Raw genomic sequence first — 19,804 nt, forward strand, 5'->3', positions numbered from 1 at the left:
CAGGCAGGAGGCAAGTAGGAAGATAAGCATCTTGCTTGAACATTTTTAAAATTTCTTCTGTTTCATTTATGAATATTCAAACTTCAAAAGACAAAATCTCAGAATCCCTACAGTGCAGAAGAGGCCATTCGGCCCTTCGAGCCTGCACTGACAACAATCCCACCCAGGCCCTGTTCCACGTATTTACCTGCTTATCCCTCTGACACTAGGATCGGTTTAACACGGCCTATCCACCTAACCCGCACATCTTTGGACTGTGGGAGGAAACCGGAGCACCCGGAGGAAACCCATGCAGACACGGGGAGAATGTGCAGACTCCACACAGACAGTGACCCAAGGCGGGAATCGAACCCGGGACCCTGGCGCTGTGAGGCAGCAGTGCTAACCACTGTGCCGCCCCACGTTCATGTGTTCATGCTCTGATCTGGTGTGAATGGTCCTCATTTGTGGGGCATGGGCGTTGCTGGCTGGCCAGCATTTATTGCCCATCCCTAGTTGCCTTTGGAGGGCAGTTGCGAGTCAGTCACATTGCTGTGGCTCTGGAGTCACATGTAGGCCAGACCGGGTAAGGATGGCAGATTTCCTTGCCTAACGGACATCAGGGAGCCAGATGGGTTTTTCCGGCAATTGACAATGATTTCATGGTTATCGGTAGATTCTTAATTCCAGATTTTTTTTTACTGAATTCAAATTCCACCATCTGCCGTGGTGGGATTCAAACCCGGGTCCCCAGAACGTTAGCTGAGTTTCTGGATTTATAGACGAGCAATAAAACAGTAGGCTGTTGCCTCCTTATTTGGGTTGGCTTCAATGGCAAAACCTGACTCGCTTGAAGTAAGAACAGAGAGCAAAGAAAATTACAGCACAGGAACAGGCCCTTTGGCCCTCCAAGCCTGCACCAACCATGCTACCTGACTGAACTCTTCTGGACACCACATCCCTCTATTCCCATCCTATTGTCCTTTAAAAGTCACTGTCGTATCTGCTTCCACTACCTCCCCTGGCAGCGAGTTCCAGGCACCCACCACCCTCTGTGTAAAAAAACTTGCCTCGTACATCTCCTTTGAACACTTCAGATCAGCCATGATCTTATTGAATGGCGGGGCAGGCTCGAAAGGCTAGATGGCCTACTCCTGCTCCTATTTCTTATGTTCGTATTGCCTCTCGCACCTTAAACCTATGCCCCCTAGTAACTGACTCTTCCACCATGGGAAAAAGTGTCCGACTATCCACTCTGTCCATGCCTCTCATAAAGTTATAGACTTCTATCAGGTCACCCCTCAACCTCCGTTGTTCCAGTGAGAACAAACCAAGTTTCTCCAACATCTCCTTATAGCTAATGTCCTCCATACCAGGCAACATCCTGTAAATCTTTTCTGTACCCTCTCCAAAGCCTCCACATCTGTCTGGTAGTGTGGCGACCAGAATTGAACACAATATTCCACGTGCGGCCTAACTAAGGTTCTACAAAGCTGCAACATAACTTGCCAGTTTTTATACTCAGTAACCCCGGCTGATGAAGGCAAGCATGCCGTCTGCCTTCTTGACTACCTTCTCCACCTGAATCGCCCCTTTCCGTATGACGAGAGGAATTTCACGGCTGATCCACCCAGCTAGTTTGCTTCCAATTTTCCTTATTTCATTAGCCTAACAAATATCTCGCAATCCCAGTTTGAATGGCCCCTCCCCGGCAGCGACAGCTTTGTCAGGACAGAACGTTCCAGATTTTCCATAGCACTACCACGAAGAAATTCCCTGACGCTACCCACCCCATAACAGCCTGGCTTGACATCTTGCGGCTAGGTTCCGGGCACCTCCCTTCAGTCAACAGTTGACGTGGATGGATTTTATTCTCTATCGTACTGAGTGGTGGCTGTCATCAGTTGCGTGTTAACCACTCAAACGAGCAGTTGGTAACTATTAAAAGAGGTTTTGGGAGTTAAGCCTCCTCACAGTTGCTATGATGAGACATCCCTGCTCAGAACAGGGTAGCCGATTACCAGCGTTGCATTCATTCGGCAAGAACTGGTGAAGCAGGTTTTACACCATAGAAAGCATCCCTACTGGTTGTGTCAGAACTTGGTATGGCTCCTGCTCTACCCAAGACTGTAATAAACTATAAAAGGTTGTGAATGTAACCCAATCCATCACGCAAACCAGCCTCTCATCCTGTCTACACTTCCCGCTGCCTCGGCAAAGCAGCCAGCATAATTAGGGACTCCATTCCCCCCGGACATTCTCTCTTCCACCTTCTTCCATCAAGAAAAAGACACAAAAGTCTGAGGTCACGTACCAACCAACTCAAGAACAGCTTCTTCCCTGCTGCTGTCAGACTTTTGATTGGACCTACCTCGCATTAAGCTGATCTTTCTCTACACCCTGGCTATGACTGTAACACTACATTCTGCACCTTCTCCTTCCACCTCCCCTATGTACTTGATGAACGGTATGCTTTGTCTGTACAGCATGCAAGAAACAATACTTTTCACTGTAAATACATGTGACAATAATAAATCAAATCAAATCAAATTGTTGGGTTTGTTGGGCCAGTGCCTTGCTCAAGACAGGTGGACAGATTGACAAGGGAATCATAGAATCCTACAGTGCTGAAGGAGGCCATTCAGCCCATTAAATCTACATTGACTACAATCCCATCCAGGCCCTATCCTTATAACCCCATGCATTTTCCCTAGCTAGTTCCCCTGACACAAAAGGGCAATTTATCATGGCCAATCCATCTAACCCACACATCTTTCGGACTGTAGGAGGAAACCGGAGCATAAGACTGTAAGATAGAGGAGCAGAATTAGGCCACTCAGCCCATCGAGTCTGCTCGGCCACAAAAACATGGCTGATACTTTTCTCATCCCCATTCTCCTGCCTTTTCCCCATAATCCCCGATCCCCTTATTAATCAAGAACCTATCTATCTCTGTCTTAAAGACACTCAATGACCTGGCCTCCAGAGTCTTCTGCGGCAAAGAGTTCCACAGATTCACCACCCTCTGGCTGAAGAAATGCCTCCTCGTCTCTGTTTTAAAGGATCGTCCCTTCAGCCTGAGGTAGTGCCCTCTAATACCCGGAGGAAACCCACCCAGAAACAGGGAGAACGTGCAGATGCCACCCAAGCCAGGAATTGAAACTGGGTCCCTGGCAGCAGTGCTAACCACTGTGCCACCGTGCCACTCTCTGAGGGTGGAGCTGCGTGATCAGTATGACCGGGCATTCCCCCCTCCCTTCAGTTTTTCAGTCTGAAACAGTAAGACTCGGAGAGTTTGAGAAGTTCTGAGTCTATCGCTGAACCCTCCAGGGAGATGAGAGGGGAACTGTGATGAGTGCTGTTGCGAGACCCTCAGCAGCTCCACCTCATCTGCCCACCCACAAGGTGCCGGGGAACCCCCCCCTCCCCCAACTCTCAACCCCTCACTACCCCCAACCCCCCACCCCTGCTCCCCCCTCGGGGTGGATTAGGACAAGATGTTCCTGGCCAGTCTTGCTAAACACAGCACCCTCTCTCGGCAGTGGCATTCTCGCCTCAGAGCCGTGGATTCGAATCCCGCTCGGGTCTGCCGTGAGACTGAGGCAAAGATGTTAAACCGAGGCCCTCACAGGTTCACGTAGAGGTCCCACAGCTCTATTTCATTTCCAAGAGGGCCAGGGGTATCTGGTTAATATTTATCCCTCAGCCATCCACTGGGGTGGCACGGAGGCACAGTGGTTAGCACTGCTGCCTCACGGTGCCAGGGACCCGGGTTCAATTCCGGCCTCTGGTCACTGTCTGTGTGGAGTTTGCACATTCTCCCTTCGTCTGCGTGGGTTTCCTCCGGGTGCTCCGGTTTCCTCCCACAGTCTGAAAGACATGCTGGTTAGGTGGCTAAGCTATGTGAAATTGCTCCTTATTGTCCAAAGATGTGCAGGTTAGGGGGACAGGCCATGCTAAATTGCCCTTAATGTCCAGAGATGTGCGAGTTAGGTGGATTGGCCATGCTAAATTGCCCCTTAGAGTCCAAAGATGTGCAGGTTAGGTGGATTGGCCATGTTAAATTGCCCCTTAGTGTCCAAAGATGTGCAGGTTAGGTGGATTGGGCATGCTAAATTGCCCTTAGTGTCCAGAGATGTGCGAGTTAGGTGGATTGGCCATGCTAAATTGCCCTTAGTGTCCAGAGATGTGCGAGTTAGGTGGATTGGCCATGCTAAATTGCCCTGTGTCCAGAGATGTGCGAGTTAGGTGGATTGGCCATGCTGAATTGCCCCTTGCGTCAGGGGATCTACAGGGTAAATACGTGGGATTATGGGATAGGGCCTGGGTGGGGTTGTGGTCAGTGCAGACCTGATGGGCCGAATGTCCTCTTTCTGTTCTGTACTGTAGGAATAGTGCAGATATCTGGTGTCTGGTAATCCATCTCATTGCTGCTCAAGATGTCTTTTTTTGGCTTCGAATTGGACCCTGCCTTTTCCGTGTTATGGCAGTGTCTGACTTTCAAAAGTTGTTCGATTGGCTGTGAAATACTTTAGGGTCACCCTTGAGTTTGTGAATGGCGCTGTACGAATGCAAGTTCTTTCCCTTCCAGCTTCCCTTCGCCATCGAGGGTGCCCCCATTCGCCCCCAACAGGGCGTGGGGGCCTCAAAGGAAGCAAAAACAAGATTACAAACGAGCAAAAAACAAAGAGAATTACAGCACAGGAATAGGCCCTTCGGTCCTCCAGGCCAGCACTGACCACGCTATCTGACTGAACTAAAACCCCCTACTCTTCCAGGAACCATATCCCTCTGTTCCCATCCTATTCATGTATACGTCCAGACACCCCTTAAAAGTCGCTATCACATCCGAGTTCGAGGCACCAACCATCCTCTATGTGAAAACTTGCCTCGTACTTATAAGATTGCCAACATTCACAAAAACCTCAATCCAGAAAGCAGGCCGGAAGGATGCGGAGGCTTTGGAAAGGATATAGAAAAGATTTACCAGGATGTTGCCTGGTACGGAGGGCATTAGCAATGGGGAGAGGTTGGAGAAACATGGTTTGTTCTCACTGGAGTGACGGAGGTTGAGGGGCGAGCTGATAGAAGCCTACAAGGTTATGAGAGGGGCATGGACAGAGTGGAGAGTCAGAAGCTTTTTCCCAGGGTGGAAGAGTCAATTACTCAGGGGCACAGGTTCAAGGTGCGAGGGACAAGGTTTAAAGGAGATGTACGAGGCAAGTTTATTTCCACAGAGGGTGGTGGGAACTTGCTGCTGGGGGAGGTAGTGGAAGCAGATACGATAGTGAGTTTTAAGGGGCGTCCGGACAAATACATGAATAGGACGGGAATAGAGGGATATGGTCCCTGGAAGGGTAGGGGGGGTTAGTTCAGTTGGGCAGCATGGTCAGTGCAGGCTTGGAGGGCCAAAGGGCCTGTTCCTGTGCTGTAATTTTCATTGTCCTTTGTACTAAGGATGGCTGGTCCCCTCTCACCTTCAGTCCAGGAACTCCAGGTAGGCCGGGTACTCCCGGGATCCCCTGTAGCAAACAAAACGTTGGCGTTAAAAAACATTTTGGAAAAGTGATTTGCCGTTCTTCAAGGCAGCCTAATCAGTTTCTGTCCCATCCTTAATCGCATTGGAAAAGTCAGGGCATAGGGTTTATTATTCACCACAAATTCTAACAGAGAGCATCAAGATTTAACTCCAGCGGTGACCAGTTTAAGCCTCAAAGTCATTTACCTGTAAACCAGTCTACTTAATGTCTCAGCACAGAACTCAGAGTTCTCTGGCGATCTCCCCTGAGGTTCCTTTCCTGTTCTTTTCAGGAGCAAGAAGGCTTTTAAAGGTTTAAAGTTCATTTATTGGTGGCCCACTGGTTAGCACTGCCGCCTCGCAGTGCCAGGGACCCGGGTTTGATCCCTGACTTGGGTCACTGTCTGTGCGGAGTCTGCACGTTCTCCCTGAGTCCGTGCCGATTTCCTCTGAGTGCTCCGGTTTCCTCCCACACTCCAAAAGCCATGCTGGTTAGGGTGCATTGGCCGTGCTAAATGGGCTCTTAGTGTCTCGGGGTGCGTAGGTTAGAGGGATTAGCGGGATAAATATGTAGGGTTACCGGGATAGGGCCTGGGTGGGATTGTTGTCTATGCAGACCCGATGGGCCGAATGGCTTCCTTCTGCACTGTAGGGATTCTATGGATCAAGTAGGCTTACATTAACAGTGCAATGAAGTTACTGTGACAATCCCCTGGTCATCGCACTCCGGCATCTGTTCGGGTACACTGAGGGAGAATTTAGCACAGCTAACACACCTAACTTGCATGTCTTTGGACTGTGGGAAGAAACTGGAGCACGCGGAGGAAACCCACGCAGACATGGGGAGAATGCGCAAACTCCACACAGACAGTGACCCAAGCTGGGAATCGAACCCGGGTCCCTGGCGCTGTGAGGCAGCAGTGCTAACCACTGTGCCACCCTGAAGGTTCTGTCCATCGGGCACACTCCAGGGCCAGAAAGCGGGTGTGACTGGCCCCACAATGTGGCTTCATGCTGGCTGGCCGGTCAGAGGGCAGCCAGTGTCAAACTGGGTGCTCAGAAAGGCTCAGGGCTGCCCTGGGGAAGGCGGGGAGAGAGCAAGGAGGGGGGAGACAACACAGCAGTCTGCGCCGAGGTCGTTAAATGGAAATGCGGACGGCTCAGGATGTGGGGATTGGAGAACTCAGAGTTAAACCCTGGAAAGGAGCTTTGCACACCCAAAATGTAAAAACCACAAACAAACAGTGCCAGCAGTGGGCAAAGCTCTGAGTCAGCTGGAGGGGGTGGGGGGAAGGGGGTTGTGGATTCCAGCCCCCCATCCCGAGACCTGACCACAGAATCTAGGCCGACCTGCGGCGGGGAGAGTGGGGCAGTTGGTGGGGGGGGAGCTGTCGGAGCTTCTAGTTGAGAAAACCACACCGGGACTGTGCCGACGCTCTCTTGGAGATGAGTGGGGGCTGGCGGGGCGAGGTTTGTGGTCTCTCTCAATCAGGAAAATCGTTCGCTTTGACCCTGGTTGCACTGGTGATTGTGGGATCTTGCTGTGCACCCACTGCACGTGAGAAAAATGCTTCAGTGGCTGCAGAGAACTGGGGGGTGCGGAGGGGGTGACCCGCTGAGGTGCTATATCAATGCACGCTATTTTCTTTCCGTCAGAGTTGTCGAACCATCTTTGCCTCGCGACTCGGTGTCCGAGGTGAAACCAAGAGATGCAGACAGCAGCAAACGCCAGAGGGGGTGGGGAGGGGGCAGGAACGTGAGGAAGAACACGTCAATCCAGCGAGTGGTAATGAGCTGGAAAGGCGAGGAACGATTTGGAAAGGGAATCGGACGGGCTCGCGAGAGAAATCAACTTGAGAGGCTTTTGGATAGAACGGGGATGGGGGCGGTTGCTTGGAAAGGGACTGACGGGATTGATCAACAGGGAGATGGCACGGATTTGATGGGCTGAATGGCCTCCTATTGTACCACAATGGCCCTACGGGTGGGATTCTCCAGGTCTGACACCAGCGGGCATTGACGGAGGATGATCGGACAACTATTGCGAATCCCCAAATTGTCCAGGCCCACCCAGAACGATGCCCGCTACTGTAGAGGCTGGAAGCCCCCACCCTCGCTCTCTGGACAGGGTGGGATTGGGGATGGTCCGTCGGGTGAACCTTCCTCGTGTTGTGGAAGGAACTGGGCCAGAAATATCGATCCGCACAGCTTAAAATCAATGCAAACTCAGCGCGGCTCATTGTCACCACGAGCTCTCAGCTTTACCTGAACGCCTTCTAGCCCTCGCTCCCCTGGTATGGCGGTGATCACTGCATAGGCCGAACCCTCTGTGTCCTCCTGGAGAAAAAAAATCCCAACATGTCACAGCGTCCTGGGACAAACTTTTAATCAGCCTCACAGAGATCTCGAATCCCGATCAGAGTGCATCAGCCTGGGCCCACGTGCGGCACACTTGGCCCTATGGTCAAACACGATTGGGTTCAAATCCCACTCCAAAAACATTCCCACCTCCTCTTGGCTGATACTGCCATGCCGAGGGAGTGCCGTACTGTCAAAGGCGCTGCCTATCAATTGGGGTCTTAAACTGAGGCTTCTCTCAACTGGCTGTCAATGCTCCCCCCCGGCAACATCTGATACAAAGAGCAGGGTGTATTCCCTAGTGCTCCAGCCAATATTTACCCCCTCAGTCACTCATCACACGGGGACACAGTGGTTAGCACTGCTGCTTCTCAGTGCCAGAGACCCGGGTTCGATCACTGTCTATGTGGAGTTTGCATATTCTCCCTGTGTCTGCGTGGGTTTCCTTTGGGTTCTCCGGTTGCCTCACACAGTCCAAAGGTATGGGGGTTAGATGGATTGGCATGCTAAATTACCACTTAGTGTAGAAAGATGTGTAGGTTAGATGGATTAGCCATGCTAAATTTTCCTTTAGTGTCCAAAGATGTATAGGTGAGATGGATTGGCCATGCTAAACTGTCTCTTAGTGTCAAAAGATGTGCAGGTTAGATGGATTGGCCATGCTAAATTATCCCTTAGTGTCCAAAGATATGTGGGTTAGGGGGACAAGGTCATGGGGAATGTGTCGGGTTATGGGAATAGGGCAGGGGCGAGGCATTGGCTAAGAAACTCTGTCAGGAAGTTGCTGCAGACTCGATGGGCCAAATGGCCTCCTTCTGCACTGTAGGGGTTCTATGAACGAATATATTGGCTGTTCCTTCACTGTTGCTGGGTCAAAATTTTGGAACTCTCAGCCTGACAGCACTGTGGGTGTACCTACACCACATGGACTGCAGCGATTCAAGGAGGCAGCTCACCATCACATCCTCAAGGGGAAATTAGGGATGGGCAATAAATGCTGGCCTAGCTATCCCTTAAACAATAAAATAACTAAAACAGACAATCTGGTTGCATTGTTTGTGGGATCTTGCTGTGCACAAACTGGCTGAGGGGTTACGTACAACAGTGACTGTACCTCAACAGCTTTTCATTGTAAATAAAGCATTTCGAGACATGGAAACGTAAAAACTAGAAGCAGGAATAGGCCATTCGGCCCTTCGAACCTGCACCGCCATTCATTTTGATCATGGCTAATCATCAAATTCAATATCCTGATCCTCTGCTCCGCCTCCCCTTGATCTCTTTGGCCCCAAGACCATAAAAACATATGTTATGTTCTCCCCTTGATCCCTTTGGCCCCAAGAGCTATATCTAATTTCTTCTTGAACTCAACCTTTGGGTGGCACAGTGGTTAGCACTGCTGCCTCACGGCGCCAGGGATCCCGGTTTGATTCCCAGCTTGGGTCACTGTCTGTGCGGACCTCTGCACGTTCTCCTCGTGTCTGCGTGGGTTTCCTCCGGGTGCTCCGCTTTCCTCCCGAAGATGTGTAGGTCAGGTTGACTGGCCGTGCTAAATTACCCCTTAGTGTCAGGAGGATGAGCAGGGTAAACACGTGGGGTTATAGGGCCTGGGTGGGATTGTGGTCGGTACAGACTCGATGAGCCGAATGGCCTCCTTCTGTGCTTCAGGGATTTTATGATTTTGGCCTCAACTACTTTCTGTGGGAGTGAGTTCCACACATTCCCCTCCCTCTGGGTGAAGAAATTTCTCCTCAGCTCAGTCCTAAAAGGTTTACCCCGAGTCCTCAAACTATAACCCCTAGTTCTGGACTCCCCCCACCATCGGGAACATTCTTTCTGAATCTACCCTGTCTAACCCTGTTCGAATTTTACAATGTGGATTTTAACCTGGTGCTGTGAGAATTTTATAAGTTCTATGATACATTCTGAGGTTGTTAACATGTGTTATAGAAATATGAACCTTTGTTCCGGCCTAGTCTTTACCCACACAAGCTAAACAGGGGGCGGAAACCTAATTGACAGCTCACAGAGTGGTATTCATGCCCCTCGCCCACTTTGCCAGTGAGGACACTTCTGTTCCAATGCCAACACCACCTTTGAATGCTTTCTTTCCCCCTCCTGCTTGCCCTCACCCCTGAGTTTTTTTTTGGAGCAAGTCACGACAACCTTCCCCAGCCGTTGTGTTACGTCCGCCTGCCTCGTCGTTGCCGGGCAACCCTCGGGCCAAACCAGCAGGAAGGCTGCCCGCACCTTTTCCAAAAGGAAGCCACAACTGGGGCCCACGGGTGATACTGCCAGCGATGGGTTTGAGGTGCTGAGGGTTGGCAGGGGTGGTGGGGGAAGGGGGGTTGTGATGTGCCCCCTCTGCAAACAGCCAATCTTCAACTCGTCCTGCTTACATCTGTAAATTACCAAATTCCGACAGTGTGGAAGGAGGCCGTTTGGCCCATCGAGTCGCCACTGACTCAGCATCTTACCCGGGCTGATCCCCGTAATTCCCACTAATTCACCTTGCCTATGCATCTTTGGACACTAAGGGGCAATTTAGCACGGCCAATCCACCTAACTTGCCCATCTTTGGAGTGTGGGAGGAAACCGGAGCACCTGGAGGAAATCCGCGCAGACACAGGGAGAATGTGCCGTCTCCACACAGACAGTGACCCGAGCTGGGAATCGAACCTGGGTCCCTAGCGCTGAGAGGCAGCAGTGCTAACCACCGTGCCGTATTGCAGACACGCGGTTTGAGGCCAACACTTTGCCAGTTGCTATAATTGTCCACAGGAGTAGGCTATTCGGCCCCTTGAGTCCGCTCCGTCTTTCAACAGGGCCATGGCTGGTTTGACTACAGCTTTCGCCCCACCTCTCCCCACCCCCTGTGCCTCTCCTGTCAGCCAAGGGTCCATCCCCTCCTGCCTTCAAAATCTGAATTGAGCCAGTCTCTGGGGCAGAGAGGTTTACAGATTCACCAGGGGAAAAGAAACTCCCATCATCACCGTCTCAAAATGGGTGACGTCCCCTTATTTTTAAACTGTGTCCCCACCCCTGTCGGTCCCAGTCTCCCCCATGAGGGGAAACAGTCTCTCAGTGTCGTCACTGACGCCCCCACCCCCCCCCCCCCGGCTGCCCCTGTCTCAAGCCCCCTCAGGATCTTATTTTCCAATAAGATCACCTCTCATTTTTCTAAACTCTAATGGGTACAGGCCTTTATAAGGTAAGCCACACCAATTACACTCAGGTCTTTGAAGGCATTGCCCCAGGGTAGTATGAAGGACAGGGCGAGCAGGGAGATGGGATCATCACCTACTCCAAGCCGCACTCCATCCTGACTTGAGAATCACCATTCCCGCATCATCACGAGGTCAAAACTCCCAACCTTCATTCAAGGGATGTGGGCGTCACTGGTTAAGCCAGCATTTATTGCCCATCCCTAATTGCCCCTTGAGAAGTTGGTGGTGAGCCGCCTTTTTGAGCCGCTGCGATCCATGTGGTGTAGGTACACCCACAGTGCTGCTAGGGAGGGTGTTCCGGGATTTTGATAGCGAAGGAACGGCCGATATATCTCCAAGTCAGGATGGTGAGTGGCTTGGAGAGGAACCTCCAGATGGTTGGTGTCCCCGGGAATTTGCAGCTCTTGAGCTTGTGGATGGTAGAGGTCAGGAGTTTGGAAGGTGCTGCCTCTGGAGCCTTGGCGAGTTATTGCAGTGCATCTTGTGGATAGTAGGCGCTGAGCGTCAGTGGTGGAGGGATGGATGTGGCACCAATCAAACGGGGCTGCTTCGTCCCGGATGGTGTCGAGCTTCTTAGTGTTGGTGGGCTTCACCACATAGATTACAACGGTTTCAATTGTTGACTCACTATTGCCTCATGTAGGATAATTAGGAATTGGGGCTTAAAACTGGCCTTGGCCAGCAATGCGCCCGTCCCGAGAATGAATTTTTAAGGGTTACTTTTTTCACCAAATCCAAATGACCTTGGTGACAATTTTCCTCACAGAAAGGGGAGGCGTTGGTAGTGTAGTGGCATTGCCATTGGATAATTAATCCACAGACCCACATCCCATGAATGAATAAAAGGAAAGTTGGAGAGTTGAAGAGTAGTGAGCAGGTTACACAAAGGGGAGGTTACAGGAACTTACAAAGCCAGCGCGGAGACTGTGAGATGGTGGTCCAGGGGGGCCTGGGGGTCCTCGGGGTCCTATAGGCCCTGGCAAGCCAGCTAAGCCAGGCTGACCTGGAGGTCCGTCCTGTCCTGGAGATCCCTGCAAACAGAAGGTAACAAATTACAAAATGAACAAGCATGAGGGTGAAATCGCATCCAATCAGAACCAGAGCAGCCTTTCCCATTTTTGTCGAAATCTCTTAAAATTTTGGTCAATTTTTTCTATTTCATTTGAACCTCGGGTCAAAGATGACAGGTGGCACATTGGTTAGCACTGCTGCCTCACTGCGCCAGGGAGCTGGGTTCAATTCCAGCCTCGGGTCACTGTCTGTGCGGACTCTGCACATTCTCCCCATGTCTGCGTGGGTTTCCTCCGAGTGCTCCAGTTTCCTCCCACACTCCAAAGATGTGCAGGTTAGGTGGATTGGCCATGGGAGATTGACCCTCAGTGTCAGGGGGATTAGCAGGGTAAATATGTGGGGTTATAGGGATAAGGCATGGGTGGGATTGTAGTCAGTCAGACTTGATGGGCCGAATGACCTCCTCCCTGCACTGTAGGAATTTTGGCTCGACGGGCAGTGCTCTCACTTTACAGTCAGAAGTTCATCAGTTCAAGACTCAGCCCAGGATCTCCGCAGGGAAGGTTAAGGGGAAATTTAAGGGAAGTGTTCCAAATATACACAGGGTTTTCGATTGAGTAACGAAGGAGAAATAGTTTACACTGGCAGAGGGTAAGTAACAAGGGAAACAAAGATTTTAACTAATTGGCAAAAGAATTTGCGAGTTGGTGAGGAGTATTTTTTGCCACAGTGAGATAGGATCTGCAACTGCGATAGAATAGATTCAACAATAACTTTCAAAGGGGGACTGGACACGGTGGCACAGTAGTTAGCACTGCTGCCTGCCAGGGACCCAGGTTCAATTCCTGGCTTGGATCACTGTGAAGTCTCCCCGTGTCTGCGTGGGTTTCCTCCGGGTGCTCTGGTTTCCTCCCACAGTCCGAAAGACGTGCTAGTTAGGGTGCTAAATTCTCCCTCGGTGTACCCGAGCAAGCGCTGGAACGTGGCGACTAGGGGACTTTCACAGTAACTTCATTGCAGTGTTAATGTAAGTTGACTTGTGACACTCATTAAAACGTTAAAGTTTTTGAACATAAGAACTAGGAGAAGGAGTAGGCCATCTGGAGCCTGCTCTGCCATTCAATAAATCATGGCTGATCTTTCCGTGGGCTCAGCTCCACCTACCCGCCCGCTGCCTCCAGATCCAACAGCAATGTGACTGACTTTAACTGCCCCCTGAAATGGCCAAGTGAGACACTTAGTTCAAGGGGCAATTAGGGATGAGCAATAAATGCTGGCTCAGCCAGTGATGCCCACGTCCCCATGAAAGAATAAAGTATATTAAAAAAACAAGACAGGCAGAAAATCTAGACAGCCTTAGCCACCCATTGAACAAATGGGTCAAGGATCAGGGCCTAGTAGTAGGGTGCTGGTCTTACCTTAGGCCCCTGAGCTCCTGGGAGACCCAAGTCACCAGGCTCGCCCTGTAAGTACAAGATATGGTTAGTCAGTGAACAGAACAGGAGCGAATCACAGCAATGCCTCGCGTCACTGTCAAACCTCGGTGACGTACCTGCATTCCTTTCTGCCCTGGCATTCCTGGGAGGCCATCTTGTCCGGGCGGCCCACTAGGGCCCTGAAAAGATGGGAGAAAAGAAAGAGGATCACTATGGCAACCCAGTCAGAGAGAAAAAAAATCAATGCCTCAGGAGAGAGGATTCTGTCGTTTAAATGAGTGTTGGGGTTGGAGGGGGAGAAAGGTTTGTTTATTGTGTTTGGAGAGAAGGAGGCAAAGGTCAGAGTGCTGGAGTTATAAAGAGCGGCTTATACCAAAGCGAGAAAGTCGAATCCTTTCCGCGCAAAGAGAAAGAAAGTTCCGTGGATGCACTGTAACATCCCCAAACCTTCTAATTCTGTTCAGCCGATGAATTTAATAACCGTGCTTGCTTCTTCCAATGGTAGCGAGGGTGTAGGGGATTAGATGGATTGACCATACTATATTGCCCCTTAGTATCCAAAGATGCGTGGGTTAGGTGGATTAGCCATGCTAAATTGCCCCTTGATGTCCAGTTTAGTTGGGCTGGCCATGCTAAATTGCCCTTTATTGTCCAAAAATGTATAGGTTGGATAGATTGGCCATTTTAAATTGCCCCTTGGTGTTCAAAGATGTATAGGTTGGGTGGATTGGCCCGAAGTGTTTATTGATGTCCTCTTTGGAGTAAACTGCGTTTCAAGAGAGACTCTTAGCTCCCAGTGCCAAGTGGTTGGATTAACAAACTGCAGAGTTAGTGTCGTTAACTTACCGGAGGTCCCATCGGTCCGGGGATGCCAGGCCTCCCATCGGCACCGGGTGGTCCGGGGATGAGTGTGCCGTTCATGCCAAATGCTCCAGGGCGACCGGGGAGGCCGGGGAGTCCGGGTGGGCCGGGAGGGCCAGGCAGCCCCTGACAGAAAACAATTACAATTAATCTTTCCATCATCCTGTCACTGGCTGAACTAATGGCAGGAGGGAGACGGGAAAAGGCAACAGAGATAAGACCCTTCCAAAAGTCCAGAGGCTTTGAGACAACACAGAAAGAATTCCATTTTAGTCCAGTCTAGTGAGGTCGCCCCCCGCAGCCCCCCCTCCGCCCCTCCACCCTACCCCCACCGGACTCTCCAACCACTGAGATGTGCCCAGCATTGCCATGGGTCCACCTGCAGGTTATTTACATGTGGGGGCTTGCTGTGCACTGATGGGCAACATTCAATCCCCATACTCGCAAGCTCAGTCCGCAGTTGTGTGTTGGGGTGGGGAATGGCGAGCGACACAACGGACTGGACTTTCCCATCAGGAATCCCAACATCGGCAACTCTAGTCGGGTTCCCCAAGCCCAGTTGTCTCAGCCGGCTAAATTTTACCAGACGCAACCAATTGGCAAGCGGGGTGCCCGTGCGGAAGGGCCAATGGGAGAGGCTGTGGGAAGGGCCAATCAATGCGAAGAGCCAGAAGGACGGGCCAATCAGGGGAGCCGAGGGAAAGGCCAGTCAGAGGAGCTGAAGGCAGGGTCAATGGGAATGGGTGAACGGTCAATGGGACGGGGTAAAAGTTCAATGGGAAGGGGGGAAAGTTCAATGGGAAGGGGGGAAAGGTCAATGGGAAGGGGGGAAAGGTCAATGGGAAGGGGGGAAAGGTCAATGGGAAGGGGGGAAAGGTCAATGGGAATGGGGGAATGGTCAATGGGAGGGGGTGAAAGGTCAATGGGGAGAGGGAGAAGGGAAGGCTAGTTGGAAGGATTGAAGAGAGGAGCAATGGAAGGACTGAAAGAATTTGACCGCCAGCCTCCCAGGGACAGGCGAACGCTACTCAGATAGATGTTGAGCAAAATGGTGCTACAAGATAGAGGTGCTCACCTGAAGGTCAAACAGCTTCCAATAAATAGCAGTCTGTCCCATCTCCAGTACGGGGGGAAACAGCCCCAAATGCCTTTGGGTCTGCTGCCTACAATCTTTCCACTTCCTTAAACACACCTCAGCAAGATCAGACAATAGCAATCTGTCTTCCCACCTATGATGCCTCTCCAAGCGCTTGACACAGCAGGGGGCCCCCACAAATCTGCCAACCTTGCTTTCCTATCAGGGAGTGGCTGGGAACGGAGGATTTATTGACTAATGGGCTAACCTCTGCAGTCAGATGGGCTGGTAACTGTTGCCACTGGCAGCCCCCGCCTCAGAGAAAAATGTTGGAGAGCCAACTCCATGATGTCATTCCATGCCAGAAGCTGGGGAAATTCCAGTTGCTATTTAAATGCAAATACTTTAACTCTTTCTTAGTAGGCAGATATGAGACGGCTCACATCCTTTCCTAATACAATTGTGCCTTTGAGGCATTGTGGGAAACACAAGGAATTTTGTTTCAGCTCCGTCAAGTTCCTTTGCACGTGAATGATCTCAAAGTCTTTCTGCTTGGCATTGGTGGGGGTGGGGGAGGGGCGTTCCGTCACTTCCTAAGACCTGCACATGCGAACCCAGACCCTCGACGCCTAAGCGCGCAAAACGCCATGCAAAGACTGCACCTACCCGAAAGGTTTCTAGGTTGCCGTCGTATCCGGAAGCTTCCATGTCGAAAAAGGTCTGCAGAAGGAGCAAAGGCAGTGAAAAGGCACCTTCTTACTTAGCGTGTACCCTGCCCCGAAGTTTGATGCTGGTTTCCGTGGAGGGAGGGAAAGTGGATGCACGTGGCAATGAGCTTAGCAGAGCTGAATCCACGTGGGGCAAAGGGAGCTGACAGGACGTCTTGGAATTCTTATTACATTATTGGCTATTTATCTACATGTGTGAAGGTACACAAGTATTTGGAGTTAAAAGGAGTAAAGACTTGCTTTAATATTTCCTTCCTTTCCATCAAACACAAAATCAACAGTAACTCGCAAGGGTCAAAGGTCGAACTGAACGTCAAGGGCTTGGTCTGGCTGTGCTTCAGGACAGAAGATCATTGGCATAAATTGTCTACCAACGGGGACGATAATAAAGTTTTTAAAGTTTATTTATTGGTGTCACAAGTTGGCTTACATCAGCAATGAAAATCCCCTAGTCGCCACACTCCGGTGCCTGTTTGGGTACACTGAGGGAGAATGTAGCGTGGCCAATGCATCTAACCAGCAGAGGCAACCCGGAGGAAACCAGAGCACCCGGAGGAAACCCACGCAGACATGGGGAGAATGTGCAAACTCCGCACAGAGAGTGACCCAAGCCTGGAATCGAAGCTGGGTCCCCGAAGCAGCAGTGCTAACCCCTGTGCCATTAATGATATATTGATCGATGGAGGGCATTGCTGGGGGTTTTATCTGAGTGTATATAGAGGAACACTGACTGGAACTGGATGTGGAGCTAGGGGAATGCAAATAAATGCTTAACTGCGTAAGGACTGGCTCCAGTATCATCTTTCACCAACTGGTCTTCTCGGAAGATACCAACTCACTGGTTCAATGGGAATGTCTTGGGGAGCAGGGGTTGTGTTGAGGTCCAGTGGAGAATGACTCTCTGGGATCACAGCTTCAAATCCCTCCCTGGACAACTGAGTCCATAATCTAGGCTGACGCTCCCACAGTGCGGTACTGAGTCCAGTGAATATCCCACGGCACAATTTCAGAGATGGGCAAAGATGGGCCAATTCTTATCTCACCGCCAACACCTGGGATGTGCACACACCAACTGCCGCCCTTTCCAAAGTTCGAAAGAGTGACTAGACTTCTCCAGTGGCTGGGAAGCATGTTGGGCTGTCCACAAGGTCAGGAAGGGTGCTACCTAAATGCAACACTTAGTCGGTCTTTCCCCGCGCTTCAACCCCTTAACTTACCAGCTTGTCTGTTGCGGTGACTGGAGTTGGGGAACCTGGCAGACACGGTGGTCCTGGTGCTCCAGGTGGTCCGACTGGTCCGGGGATTCCAACCCCTGGGTCGCCCTGCAGGGGGTATGAAAGCCGACAGTTTAGACCTGGCTACAACCCAACAACCCAAAGCCACAGCAATGTGGTTGACTCTCAACTGCCCTCTGAAATGGCCAAAAAGACATTCAGTTCAAGAGGCAATTAGGGATGGGCAATAAATGCTGGCCCAGCCAGTGACACCCACATCACAAAAACGAAAAGCAAAGAAAAAAATCCCACCACAATGGGGCAATTACTCGATTTCAGAACCTAACGAGGGCATTCGGGCCCTCGAATTTGATCTAGATGTCATTTAGAAGGTGGCTAGTTTCTATCTCAATTTCATCAACTCTCCCACATCCTTTAACCCCTACAACCCAACCAAATCTATCAAACTCTCGTTTTGAAATTTTCAATTTTTGTTCTCTATCTTATCAAGTGCTTCATTTATCTTGTACGCAGCAATTAAATAATTCCTCTCATCGCTTTACTCAATGGAAACTTGCACCAATTTCGTACTTTTGTTTAAACATCCAATTGCTTCAGATTTATTCCAATCATAGAATCCCTGCAGTGCAGAAGGAGGCCGTTCAGCCCATCAAACCTGCACCGACCACAATCCCACTCAGGCCCTATTCCCTTCACCCTTCATATTTACCCTGCTAGTCCCCCTGACACCAGGGTTAATTTAGCATGGCCAATCCACTTAACCTGCACATCTTTGGACACTAAGGGACAATTTAGCATGGCCAATCCACCTAACCCACACATCTCTGGACACTAAGGGACAATTTAGCATGGCCAATCCACCTAACCTACACATCTTTGGACACTAAGGTGCAAGTTAGCATGGCCAATCAACCTAACCCACACATCTTTGAACTATGGGAGGAAACCGGAGAACGCAAGGGAAACCCATGCAGACGCGGGGAGAACGTGCAAACTCCACACAGACAATGATCTGAGGCCGGGAGTCGAACCTCGATCCCTGGCGCTGTGAGGCAGCAGTGCTAACCACTGTGCTGCCCTTGATCTGTCAGACTACAAAGCAATGAGCCACTCAGAAGCTCATCAGAAAAAAGAAACTAATACACAGTGAAGACCGGTTTGATTGGAGGCTAACCTTAGCTCCTTTTGACCCGTGATCACCAGGGGTCCCTGGGAAGCCTTGAGGACCAACTTCACCCTAGATGAAGGAAAGGAAACAAGATCTTGATTACACTTTAGCCCCTTATTCACAAACAAATGAATTCGAAAGACAGCGCCCAAGGCATGTGTAGAGGAATACGGCTTTTACAAATGGAATCAGATGTAAGTGTGGCTGGCATCCCACTAGGTGGGGACAGACAGGAAGTGGTGTGTGATTGCAAAAAGAAATTAGATATAGCTTTTGGGGGTTAAAGGGATCCTTGCATTCAGTTGATCTTTCTCTACACCCTAGCTATGACTGTCATTCTCCACTCTCTCCTTCTCTATGTAAGGCATGCTTTGTCTGTATAGTGTGCAAGAAACAATATTTTCACTGTATGTTAATAGATGTGACAATAATAAATCAAATCAAAGCAAAATATGGGGGGGAAGGGGGAACCTTTGAATCTGATGACCAGCCACAATCAAAATGAATGGAGCAGCAGGCTGGAAGGACCAAATGGCCTACTCCTGCTTCCAGTTTCTACATTTCTATGTTTGGAGAAGATGTTTCCACTTGTGGGTAGGCCCAGATTACCACTAATCAATTCAATGCAACACACAGGAGAAAAAGGTTTACCAGGAACTGGTTAGAATATGGAACTGGCTCCCACATGGAGTGTGGGAAGAGGTAACAGATGCTTGTGAGGGAGAGTGGATTAAAAAGTGAGGGAGACCGCAGTAGAGGTTTACATTGAAAAGGTTGGACGCGGGGGCCTGGAGGAGGTTTGTATGGAACATTAAGATCAGGGGAAAGCGATGGCCCAGTGATATTATCGCTAGGCTATTAATCCAGAAACTCAGCTAACGTTTTGGGGACCCAGTTCGAATCCCGCCACGGCAGATGGTGGAATTTGAATTCAATTAAAAAATATCTGGAATTAAGAATCTACTGATGACCATGGAACCATTGTCGATTGTTGGAAAAATGTATCTGGGTCACTAATGTCCTTTAGGGAAGGAAATCTGCTGTCCTCACCCGGCCTGGCCTACATGTGATTCCAGAGCCACAGCAATGTGGTTGAGTCTCAACTGTCCTCAGGCAATTAGGGATGGCCAGCAACGCCCATCTCCCACAAATGAATAAGAAAATACAGTGTATTAGGTATAGACCAGTATATAAAGACTGGTTCATAG

The 19,804-nt window shown here is 50.3% G+C and overlaps 1 protein-coding gene across 2 annotated transcripts in view; it reads right to left on the reverse strand.

Annotated features, from left to right (window-relative positions):
* The window catches only part of LOC145349949 (uncharacterized), a 225,861-nt gene that overhangs the window by 37,391 nt on the left and 168,666 nt on the right, over nucleotides 1-19,804 (reverse strand). For both annotated transcript variants that reach the window (XM_080198654.1, XM_080198653.1), the window contains exons 11-19: nucleotides 18,603-18,665; nucleotides 17,411-17,515; nucleotides 16,132-16,185; nucleotides 14,376-14,516; nucleotides 13,646-13,708; nucleotides 13,512-13,556; nucleotides 11,991-12,113; nucleotides 7,763-7,834; nucleotides 5,457-5,501 (exon numbers count right to left, since the gene is read on the reverse strand). In XM_080198654.1, the coding sequence (XP_080054780.1) occupies nucleotides 5,457-5,501; nucleotides 7,763-7,834; nucleotides 11,991-12,113; nucleotides 13,512-13,556; nucleotides 13,646-13,708; nucleotides 14,376-14,516; nucleotides 16,132-16,185; nucleotides 17,411-17,515; nucleotides 18,603-18,665 (711 nt within the window). The remainder of the gene's footprint in view (nucleotides 1-5,456; nucleotides 5,502-7,762; nucleotides 7,835-11,990; nucleotides 12,114-13,511; nucleotides 13,557-13,645; nucleotides 13,709-14,375; nucleotides 14,517-16,131; nucleotides 16,186-17,410; nucleotides 17,516-18,602; nucleotides 18,666-19,804) is intronic.

The sequence above is a fragment of the Carcharhinus amblyrhynchos genome, chromosome 11 (genome assembly GCF_965287045.1).
Source record: "Carcharhinus amblyrhynchos chromosome 11, sCarAmb.v2.hapA, whole genome shotgun sequence".
NCBI lineage: Eukaryota > Metazoa > Chordata > Chondrichthyes > Carcharhiniformes > Carcharhinidae > Carcharhinus > Carcharhinus amblyrhynchos.